This window comes from Nanorana parkeri, unplaced genomic scaffold (assembly GCF_000935625.1).
Source record: "Nanorana parkeri isolate BGI_ZX_2015 unplaced genomic scaffold, ASM93562v1 scaffold462, whole genome shotgun sequence".
NCBI lineage: Eukaryota > Metazoa > Chordata > Amphibia > Anura > Dicroglossidae > Nanorana > Nanorana parkeri.
Window position 1 is genome coordinate 136,537 of NW_017306730.1, and position 12,276 is coordinate 148,812.

At 39.8% G+C, this 12,276-nt stretch overlaps 1 protein-coding gene across 1 annotated transcript in view; it reads left to right on the forward strand.

The window, feature by feature from the left end:
- The window catches only part of SLF1 (SMC5-SMC6 complex localization factor 1), a 64,792-nt gene that overhangs the window by 20,043 nt on the left and 32,473 nt on the right, over nt 1-12,276 (forward strand). Inside the window, exons 5-7 of the mRNA XM_018560519.1 lie at nt 1,888-2,047; nt 7,848-7,937; nt 9,686-9,739. Coding sequence (XP_018416021.1) covers nt 1,888-2,047; nt 7,848-7,937; nt 9,686-9,739 — 304 coding nt within the window. The remainder of the gene's footprint in view (nt 1-1,887; nt 2,048-7,847; nt 7,938-9,685; nt 9,740-12,276) is intronic.

Here is a 12,276-nt window from a genome sequence, read left to right on the forward strand (position 1 = left end):
TTGAAATGCAAGTTGTCGTTGTTCGTAAGTTTCTGCATAAACTTTGGGATGGCACAGTTTCCTTTTCATGTTGCTAGAGTACTCTGTAAGCATTAGTATATGAGGAGAATGATGTATGGAGAGGTAGATGGTTTGTACAAGGGGGTACGTGACCACAGGGTGTTATGGGTATGAAGGTTTGGGAAAGAACTTTTAGTTTGCTCAATTATTCAGAAGGAATGCTCCCATAATTTATGATTGTGTTCAAGCTTGTTATGAATTCTGGCTGGAAGATCACTCATGAGAAGTACTTATTTTACTTTACTGAGGAGTTTATTTATTTTTCTTTTGTCAATTGGATTTTCCCTCATGTGTTTAAGCAGTTTTTTTATCTATATGGTAAGTGAACTCATGAGCCAAGTATTTGTTTAAATGGAAAACTAGCCTGAGTGAAATTCGGAGGAGGCAGTTATTGACTTTGGGCAGAATTTATCAAAACTGGAGCAGCTGTGCATGGCAACCAATCAGCTTCTTTCTTCAGTTTGTTCAGTTTAGATTTGAAAATGAAAGAGAGAAGCTGGTTGGTTGCCGTGCACAGCTGCTCCAGATTTGGTCTGCTCCAATTTTGATGAATTCCCTTAAAACTCCAGTTCCCAGGCTGTATTCTTCTCCTCCTTCTCATCACAGGTTAAAAAAAAACAAGGAATGTGTCCTTTTTTTTTTTTTTTAAGATCAAAGGGCTTTTCAACTTTACTGATCTCAGTACCTAAAACATAAGTATGGCGTTTTCATCAGGCTTCAGTTTTTCATGTTATCACTCACTTTTAAGTGAACCATTTATTTTTTACATTTCTTTTGCTAAGTGGTAGCTCCAAAAAATAAATAACTGCCAGAAAACACAGTTGCGTTTTGCTAGTCACTATGTGAACTTTCTTGGGCCAGCAGTTAGTCAATGTTAAGCTTGCTATACACCTTACAACCATCGCAAGACGCTTGTCTTGCATTGGTTTTAAGGTAATTAAAAAAAACGTAAAATCTGCCCATCTTGGACAGACAGATCGTAGTTGCGATCATCCGATGACGCCAATGCCGCACGGGCAGTGTGCGCTTGCGCACACCGACCCGTTCGGCATTTGTCTCCCGAGAACGGCACTGACCCGCCGACAAGCGTACGATTCTCAGCAGGTTTTCAAGCCTGCACGGGAGACAAAAGATGTGCGACGGTACAGTAGAAACGGTTGCACGCCTTCCATACACTGCGCGATTATCGTACGATCGTGGGATTTCCTGCGATTATCGTATGATAATTGAGAGGTGTATGGGCGCCTTTAGGCTGGGTTCACACCATTTTCCGGGCCAGACCTGGACCAGATGACTGCATTGCTGAAGGGCAGTGTGCGCTTGTACACACCAGCCCGTGCGGCATTTATCTTGCGAGTAGGCCACAAACCCACCGAAAATTGTACGATTCTCGGCGGGTTTTCAAACATGCTCGTAAGACAAAAGACGCGCGACCGTAGAGTAGAAACGGTCGCACCCCTTCCATACACCTGCAATTACCGTATGCTTGCGGGATTTTCCGCGATTATCGTACGATAATCGGCAGGTGTATGGGCACCTTTTAGTCATTTCTATAGCTGTGGGAAATCTCACATTACCAGACAGAGGTGGTTGAGTAAAGTAGAACTGACCTGGTCAGATTACAAGCTGTGGACAACAGTAGAAATTGATTTCTGTTGAATTGAATTCTTCTTCTAACTTCCTTTAATACAATTCCTGAGACACCTCCCCTGTCGTGCCACTTATGTAGTGGAGTAGCAAAGGTTAATGAACTGTGTACTGATGCAATAGAAAAATTGTCTGATTTCAATATAAAGTTGACAAAGTATCTTGATTATTTCTTAACAGAGTTCTTACAGCTGGGCAAGCAACAATGTGTGATGCACAGAACCCAGAGGGAGGAATCACACACGTCTTTACCAACAATAAAAGCTTCTTTAATAAGAAAGAAAGCTGTTATAATGCTCCATATTACTCTGTGCTGTACCTTGGAGCATATCTTCTAGAGGTAATATTAATTCTTCCTGTTTATTTGAAATGTGGTCTTGCTTTCCTTTGACAAACAGCCACAGTAAACAAGAAAGTAGTTCCGTTAGAAAACTTAAAGGGGACATTGCAAGAAAATATTCCAGTATCCCTCCCTAACATGTCTCGGGTATCTGCGGCTTTGTGCACTGAAATACAGGCAAAGTGCCAGTCCTAGCCATAGACAGTAAACTAACCATGACTTGTTTTGGATAATTTATATTTAGAGACTATGCTGTGGGTCTCTCACTAGAGGAAATCTAAAAGTTTACCCAAAAAAATGAAAAAATAGAGGTGGTGTCCACAGCAATAATTTGATCCCTCTTCCCGATCAGGCCATTTTTCAGTATTCAGCGCTGCGGTACTTTGACTGACATTTATTCCGTCATGCAACACTGTACTGAAATTAATTTTATGCCATTTTTTAGGGACAGATAGAGCTTTCTTTTTATGGTATTTAATCACAACGGGTTTTTACATTTTTTTTTGCTATATAATGAAAAAATAACCGATATATAAATAAATAAACTGTTTTCCCTACGTTATGCCATAACAAAATTATTATTACCCAATTTTTTGGTAAAATATAAAAGATGGGGTCACTTCGTGTAAATAGACATCAAACATGTCAAGGTTTAAAATTGTGTGCGCCCGCGAAATCGCAATAAAACTACCATGCCTAAAATTGGCAATAGGTGACGCTTTAAAAGCTTTTAGCACTCATCAGTTTAGTTTTATCAGTGATTGATGGCCCTAGAATTATTGCTCACAGTCCGACGTTCGCGGTGATATGTAACGTGTGTCGTAATCGTTGTTTTCGCACGTAGGCGCACCTGACGCATATTTACGTTTGCAAGTGCATGCATGTGTGGGACTTTTTTTGGTGTTTGGTTTTTTTCCAATATGAGACTTTATTTGTTTATACACTTAACTTGATTGCTATCACATAGGGGGATAAAATCCCCCTATGTCATAGCCAATATACAATAACAGGTCCTCTTTATGGAGACATCAGTGTCCCCAAGAACCCCAAATGTCACCTAGGGACCCCCAAAGAAGCTGATGAAGCAGAGATCTGCTTCACCAGCTTCTTCTCTGGTTATAGCAGCCAGTGAAATGACAGCTAAAGGTGGAAGTGATGTAATATATATTGTTTCCGCCTTCAGTGAGAGAAGGTGGAGAGATCAGTGGTGGGAGAATGCTGATCTCTCCTCCATCTCTGTACTAGCAGCTGGTGTTCTCGGTCCTGGGGGGAGGGAGGGGGGAGGCGAGGCAGCAGAAGGGGGCCCGCACTGTGTAGGGTCATACAAGCGATCATCCGTAGAGCCAGCTGACCGCTTGTATGAAACAGCCGTTAACGGCTGTTTACATTGCTGGTGGGATTCTGCTTGCACGCGCCCAGAAATAAAGTCACGTAAATGTACATCCACCCGCCGGGAAGCATCTGCCGTCCGCCCATTGTAAATAACGGGGTTAAAACTTGTTTGCCTGAAACATAGTAGCTTTCTAAAGTTGTGTTATTTGTACACTAGAGGTGCACCGAAATGGAATTATCTAACCTGTTTTAAAAAAAATTATATTTTATTTTTATTTGTATGCATTTTATTTTTTTACTTTGGTGTTGGGGGCTTTGGGGAAATATCAGGGGTCTAAACAGACCCCTGATATTACCCTTTTGAAATAAAAAAGAGATTGGGGACTGAGTTACTATGTCCACAATTATAATTGAACAAGAAGTGATGTAGAGCACTTTCTATTCATTCATAATTGTGGACACTGTTTTCTCCAAACGCTCGGTGATCAGCTGATCACTGAGTGTTTGTATACTGCTTTCCATCCTGACTCGCTTGTCACAGGAGGCTGAGCGTGGTGATGCGGGAGAAGAGCTCGGCCTCCTGTGATTACGCTGACAGCGACCTCCTCCCCGCCTCGCTCGGCCACCTGAAAGTTTCTCTCTTCACTGGGCGCTGCTCGGTGGCTCCACTGACCCCCGCAACCTCTGCTGACACATGCGTGGGGATCAGAGGGGACACAGAGCAGTGTCCAGTGGGGAGGACAGAAACTAGAGATGCACTGCATTTTCAGCAACAACAATTATACATTCTGCATTTTGTTCAGAAAACCATTTTCGGTGGCCAAAATTTTGGTGCATCCCTATTGTACACCTTGTCTGGCAAATTCTCTTACACACTATAGCGACACAATTATTCATCGCGCATAGAATGGCACATTGAGATTGTAGAATACTGTTGTGCACATGTGTTTGTGAGTGAGAAAGTTGTAGATCAAATAAACCTTGTTTCTCTAGTCTGTAAATGATACAGTGTAGACCTGGGTGAAAGATTCCTTTTTCTATGGCCATTCTATTTATGTCGCAAATGAACACAATTTAAAACAAATCTTCATCCTCTGTCAGACTTTTGTCCCTATTGGTGAGATTTCCATTTACTGCGTGTTAGGACTGCAAGTGATGGTAAATTTCTCCAACAACGACTCGTACAAAAGAAATACACACTTTCAACTCCTTAACACTGACCATATGCATATATGTGGCAGTACAGAGGTGGACTTTATGCCATGCTGCCACACATCTGCATACAGCTAGCATCATTTTGTTCTAGGAGTGCGCAAAATTGCACATCCCAGCACTGTGATTGCCCTGACACAACAACTCTCGGTGACTTGGCAACGATCGGGAACAGTAGAGCAGGCTCTCAATCACGTGATCACTGTGACAATACACAGTCACAATAATTACATGATCGGGAAGCGCATGTAACGCCACTGGCGTTACAGTTTCATAGAGGGCTTGCTTCTGCCAGTGGGAACGGGTTAATAAAATGGGAAAGGGTTAGAACTTCTGACAATTTGTTAGTTTTTTGCTGCCTGTGCCTTTTTGTCTCAATGGCAACTGCTCCCCCCATTTCTTTTTTTCATGTTGTGTCAAAACATACCTTAGAATTACAGCTTATATATTAATAAAACACCCAGGTATTAACAATTTGAAGAATCATTTACACTGCGAATCTCTTTAAACTGTGCGAATAGAAGCAAAAATAAACGTTCTTAGTATATTTTCTTTACGAGCCAAATTTCATTTTGAAATACATACATACATTATGACAACTAGATAGGCCGAGGAACATAGGAAATATGTATTGTCAGTGCTCTTCAGCTTCATCTAGTGGCCGTAATGCGGTATTACATTCAAAATTACATTCGGTTTGTAAAGAATATATACTAAGAATGTTTGTTTTTGCAACTATTTGCACAAAACAAACGTTCACAGAAATCTGCAGGGCAAGTAGCTCTGCAAACTGTTTTTAAATAGACCCCCAAATGTAATTGTTTAATTTCTCAAAAGTTGTTTTTTGTGTTGCATTTCCTGAAAGATTTGTATCAGCCTTAAAAAGCGCTCATTGCAGTGCAGTCAGTGTTGTTGGCAGGGATCTCTTCTTTCCCTGGTGCTATCACTGAAGTGAACAGACATGCCCCTTGTTTGCTATACTTTTGCAGGTCTGCAGTAACCTTATTCTACCTGTACAGTCCTTTGTAAAGAAATGAATTATTATTATACAGGATTTATATAGCACCAACAATTTGCGCAGCGCTTTACAAGATAAGGAAGACATTACAATACATTCAATACAAGGGGGTAAGGAGGGCCCTGCCGCTGAGAGCTTACAATCTAAAAGGGACGGGCAAGTGATACATGAGGAGGGAGCTGTGTGGGCATGAATTGTTTGAGAACGTGATGGTTGAGTGGTTAGGTTGAGGTGGGATAGGCTTCCCTGAAGAGATGAGTCTTTAGGGATCGCCTAAAGGCAGTCAGGGTGGAAGATAGATGGACAGGTTGGGGGTAAAGAGTTCCAGAGGATGGGAGAGACTCTAGAGAAGTCCTGGAGGGGAGCATTGGTGGAGTTAAAAATGCAGCATTTTTGCACAGCATAGTGGGTGGCATGGAAGGTTACTGCACCACATAGCAGAGACCTGAATGGGGTCTACACTCTGTACACGCTCAATAAAGTTACAAAAAAATCCACCCCTTCTTTTCCCGCCTGACCTCACACTATTACTAGTCCAAACTCTAAAACTCTGCTTGCTTCCTGTTCCTGAGGTCTCATAGAAAATGAGGGGAATTACTTTTTAATGGGCCCAAAATGAGTCTGTAAATATAGTTTAAAGAGACACTTTAATTTTTCCCTGACTGACAGCTTCTACTGATAACCCCCCTCCAACAACTTATTCTCACTGACCCATGCTCTTTGCCTTCTCTCCCTCCTCTGAGACTTTTGTCTATGAGCCTTAGCAGCTGAAGAATAGTCTGCATCCAACATACTTTCTGGTGTGTCAGCTTGTGTCCTGTTCCCCTCAATACGATCTGTAGTTCCGATGCCCCCATATCCCTACAGAACATTTTAGTCATGTAGAGCAGCATTTCCCAACCTTTTTTCAGTCAAGCCACCCTTTAAAAGTCTACAAGTAAACTCGCTATATACTTTTCAATAAAATCTTATTGCTAAAAAAAAAAAAAGTCTACAAAATCACAAAGCACCCCAGTATAAAATGTAATGACATAAAAATAACAATGTCAACAGCGAGGTGCGGTCCTCCCAAAAATCCATGCCAGACCTTAATCGTAGAAAGAGGCATGCTATGGATTTTTAAGGGAGAACCCAATGCGAAATAATAAAATGTTGCATTCCCCCTTCCACTTTAGGAGCACCCCCCCCTTCAAACCAGAGGCCTCCCTTCACAACGGGAGCCCCCCTTCACATCAGGAGCCCCATTTTTACACAAGGAGCTTCCTTCACATCAAAGTACTCCCTCCCACCTTCACATCAGAGTCCTACCTTCACAACAGAAGTTTCTTTCACATCCCGCTAGCCATCAAAGTCTTCAGCACCTCACCCTTGCACATCAGAGCCTCTCTCTTCCTAAAAGCGGATAGAATCACAGCACTCAGCGGGGCACCAGATATACAACATACCCAGAAATGTGTTGGCTGCAGAAGATTTGTCAGTACAGTTCTCTGTAATTTTATTGAAATCGTCATCACTATTAGGCTGGATTAAATGGCTTTTTAGGAAGCTAAATCATTTTTTATTTTTATTCTTCATTTCAAGAGCTGTGGCTTTTTTTAATATGAATGTAAACTAGTGAAGACTATGCAAGTGCAGTGAAACAAATATATGATTTATTTAGACAATGTTTATATATATTTAAAAAAAAAGTATAAAATAACAATAACATGTAAAGCATGCATTTGCAAACTTTAGGTGTGTTTTGGGATTCAAAAATTGTTTGTTTTTTATATATACATTTTTCCCTGCAAAACCAATTGTATTATTCAGTGGATTCAGTCTGATTCTTTCAAGATGTGAAGATGATTGTTACTGATATTTGATATTTTATCAAATATTTTAGATATTTGATATTTTGATATATATGATATTTTAGATTGTAAGCCCTCAGGGGCCCTGTAGGGCCCTCCTCACCATCTTGTCTTGAATTGTATTGTGATTGTAATGTCTTCCTTACATTGTAAAGTGCTGCGCAAACTGTTGGTGCTATATAAATACTATGTAATAATAATATCATGTAATATGATTGCTGTGATGAGGTATGAGTGCTACTTCAGGTGCAGAGCTAACCACAGTGGCTTAAACTAGGTGGGATGGTCATTATTTTATCAGTGTCATCTTTAACGAGTGATGGCTTGTTGAATAAATATGGATAAATATTTTATGGTGGTCATTTAAAAATATGGCATCATCTTACAGGATCCAATTGAAAGCAATTCAAGAGATATGACTGAAGAACAGATTGCAGAGTTAAAAAGTTCCATATGGAAGCGATTTTGTATGGCACAGGTAAGAAGAGATTCTCAATCAGCAAGGCTTTCAAAATGTGAGGTTTTTTTTGCATCAATAAGCCTACTTAGAGTTCTTCAGTTTTCAAGCAGAGTTGCGCATTTCTGTATAGATGAGGTACTCGTGTATCATATAAGTAAGAACTCAGCATGGCCTCCTGGAAAACTGGGGCATGACTATATATAAAGCAAAGGTTAAAGCAGAACTCCGGTTTCTTTTTATACCCCCCCTTTCCTGCACTCTTGCATGCCCTGCAGAAAATTACAGAGTAGCACTGTTTTTCACCAAGCAGTAGAGGAAGCAGCAAACAGACAGAAACAGGTGAAGCTGGAGTTTTGCTTTAATATTTAAATCCACATAATGGTGTTGTGAGATTTTGTAATAGCAGTAATAATGTGCCAGTCTTACTATGTTTCAATAAAAAAATATGAAAGATCTGATTTAAAAAATAATCTTTAGAATTATACATAATTACATTGCTGCCAAGTGAGCCTGTAACCATCCATTGTACCCATGTAAAAGTACTGCTCCTCTTTCTCTCACCTAATGGCTAAACCCTTCTTACTACCATTCCATTGTGCAACGAGATTGCCCCAGTGGCCAGTAAGGCTACTCTCACTGGACAGGGTCATTGCAGGTAATGTAGTTATTATGGTTAAAAAATGGCACATGGCCCAAAACATTTATAAAATTTAGTCCAATTTGCTCAAATGAAGAAAAATATTTTGATCTCTAAAGGCAATCGGATAAATATTCAGTAGAATTTAATATTTTGTGAAATTGGAAATGCATTTAAACATGTTCAAGGCACCGTTATCCGGCACCCGTGGGGATTGATAGATGCCGGATAACTGTAGTTTCTGGTTGGTTGAAAGTTACTATTACCTCTCAAGCAACAACCCCCCACCCCAGTCATCTGCTGGCTAGATTCTGCTATTGGCTATTTCAAATTGCCATATCCAATAACAGGCTGGCTGTTGCACACACACACTGCCCGCTGTTTACATTCACTTGCCAGCTGCGGAGACTAGCCATCGGCCACAAAACCGAGAATTTCATTAGCAGCTAAATGAATTTAGCTTACAAAATATTTTAGTGTGCACATGTCTATCAAGCGACTGGCAAAAAAATTGAGGGCATATTAGGTCTCCATTTCTTTCTTTTTTTTTTTCTCTCTCTCTGGTTGCTTAAGCGTTTTGGATGCTTGAATGCAGAATAATGGGGAGTTTACTGTACAACAAACCTAGTTCTGGGAAAGACCACATTTTCAGATCTTACAGCAAAGACCTCATGGATGGCACTGTTATGGAATACAGTGGTGTCCTCTCTGCAGCCCCACCTTTTTGACTAGACCGTGAAAAAGCAGTAGAAGACTGATAAGGTCATTCCCAATCTCTCTCTGCTGTTTCCTCCTAGCGCTCCTGATTGGCTCCCAGTGTTGTTCCTCCCCCTCCCAGACTTCTGCTGAATAGGGGATTGCAAGAAGCTGATTCCAAGTCTGTATGAGATACTTACACCGGTTGCACTAAAAATACATTCAATGAATGTGTAGCTGCTTTAACTTATATTTGTCTGGAGTTTAGCAATAACAGCTTATCACGTGCTAGTTGTCAGTTTGTAGAAAGCACCTCAATTATTACAGGTGAATTATAGTTGTTTTCTTGGCACAATGCCTGCACTTTTTTTTGTAAGTTATTGGTATGCCCCCTAATCATAATGCAGTTTGTATATTATGTGTTCTTTTCTAGGTATGCCGCCAAAGATGTATAGAAAAGTTCACTGGATATTACGAGAAGTTTAAGGTAAATTTATTGCATGCTTTATTCCTATGTTGAAGATTTCCTTGCCCTTATTATTCATGCATTGCCATTTACAACCATTTTTCTTGTGGTGGTCTCCTATCTTATTGCACCCTGTTACCCTAATTATGTCTTTGCCTGGTTTTTGTTTTGTGGGCTGCCTATGTACTCTTGGCTATTTCCAGCTCGGCATTTTGAAGGACCCTCATCTGGGTAGTTGTTCCTTTTGTACAATTATTTTCTCATCATTAAACACTATCAAAAAAGAAGAGATTTTCAGGATCTGCATCTTGTGGAGAACCAGAAACCATATGCTGGAGACACTAAATACTCACTGCTATCTTGGCTTGTCTGTACTAATCCTTTGACATCCAGTCCAGGCTTTAGCTCTGCCTCAGGTATCGAACACCAGTCTCATTGATCCAGCCATAGGACCCTCCATGCCAATTAGCCACTATCAGCAGAGTCACACTGATTGTTACGCAGCCTTCTTTCAAGTTTTTACAACTCCGCTTTCACAAACCTGCAACCTTTCCTTTTTTAAAGTCCTTTTCACTATCACAGCATGACAGCACAAAAAGCAGAGATCTGGTCTCGAGGTTGCCAAGCAAGATTTAAAGTGTGCCTTGATGACCTTTTGTAGAAAAAAATAAATAAATAACTTGTAGTGCTGCATTGGAAAATTCAAAAGGTCACTGAAGACTTTGTAACTAACTTGCAAGACTTAAGAACCATACATCTTAAAAAGAAGTATGACAAATTCGATGTGGCCCCTAGCATAGTGAAAGTGCAGGTGCCCCAAAAAAAAGGTGAACATTTTTTTTTTTCATTTTGCAGCTAGATATAAATAACTGTGAATAGGAGTTGTTCCCAGAGATGTCACTGACATTTCTGCATACATTCTGCTCCATGCTAAATATTTCCTTACTAGCTGCCTTGCTGCCCCACTCATTCTAAGACTTTAAAGTATGGAGGTCACAATTGCTAATCTCCTTCTAAAATGCTTGGCTGCTATGCTGCCCCACTGTCTTTATTACTTTTATTCATTTACCTGGAACGCTTGTGAGTAAATTATTTATGAAAGGGGATTGACATAAATGCTAGGCAAGTAGAAGGAGCTCAGCATAAGGTTCAGCACCATGAAAATGCATAAGAGAGCTTATACAGAGGATGGCATTTTTCAGCATGAGAATGTCTACTCGTTACATACCCTGGCTGTCGCCTACAGATATTTATGGGTCTTATGTTGGCTACTGTAGCAGTGGAGAAAACATTTTCAGGTCACTTTTGCTTTAATTTAAGCTAGGATACAATACATGTGAGGATACCCATATCAACAACACATCTTTTGCAGAAGATTTTATGATCATTTGTAGGTTGTGGCAGAAGCAGGGCTGTGTCATTTCTCTCAAAACAGTGTTTCAACAAGATGATCACAGTCAACAGGACCTTAACAACTAGTTTGATCTCAACGATCCTGCCCCAAAAACTGATCTGTAACACAGTTCTGCTTTCAGTGTTTTAATATTTAATCTTGCATAACTATGATGTGTTTAGTCTGATGGCCATACAGTATTGAAGCTGAGTATGTGTGCATGTGCATATAATGTGCATACATAAATATATATCTCAGCCCAGTGGAAGAGGCACTCATGGGTCTTGCCTTCAGTGCACCTGGGAGTCTTTCATCTAATGTTATTATTATTTGTGTTTTATTTTTTACCTATTATATGCAGTTCATCAATTTGTTTTTATATATATTTATTGTTGGAGCCAGTTGCAATTCACTGCTTTATTTTTCAAATCACATCTGTCTTTTTATGAGTAATTTACAGGATAATCCATTTCCATATTGTGTATTATCTAATTGATTTTATACAAGAATATTGTCATAATTCCCATCACTGGACTGTACATATCAAAAGTATGATACTAGGATCCTATTTTGGGTCTCATTTTGTCTTATTAATCTCTGATTCACTTTTACTTAACTGGAGAAAACATAGATCTTTAGCATTTACTCACACCTCCATGCACTTAAATTTATGATTGCATATAGATCCTCAAGTTCTTATTAAAGCAACACATCATAAATGGTACATTCTATGTTCTATCTCCAAAGTTGGAGCCAGCTTTAAAAACCTAAGTGTCGGCACTACACAGCCTGCGCATGACTATTGTAGGCGCTGAAAAGTACATAGTTAAGCAACAATTAAAATGAAAACTTTTGTTTTAATTTGAAACAGTTAATTTGAAACAGTTTTATAACAAGTAAATAAACAATACAAATACGGAGCAGATCATTACTTTACTAGCAGAACAACATTAAACCAAAAAAAAAATGAAAATGCCAAATGTTGCCAACATGAAACCTGATAAAAGTGTTTCGAATAAAACAGAAGCCAGCCTTCTGGAGGGGATGCCCTCTCCCCTCCATACACACATGCCATGGCTTGCCTGCATTGTGGTAGCTGCATCTGTCTCTCACAAGTCAGGCATTTGGGCTTGGCGTTTTCCTGCAACATTTTTATATAGCTACT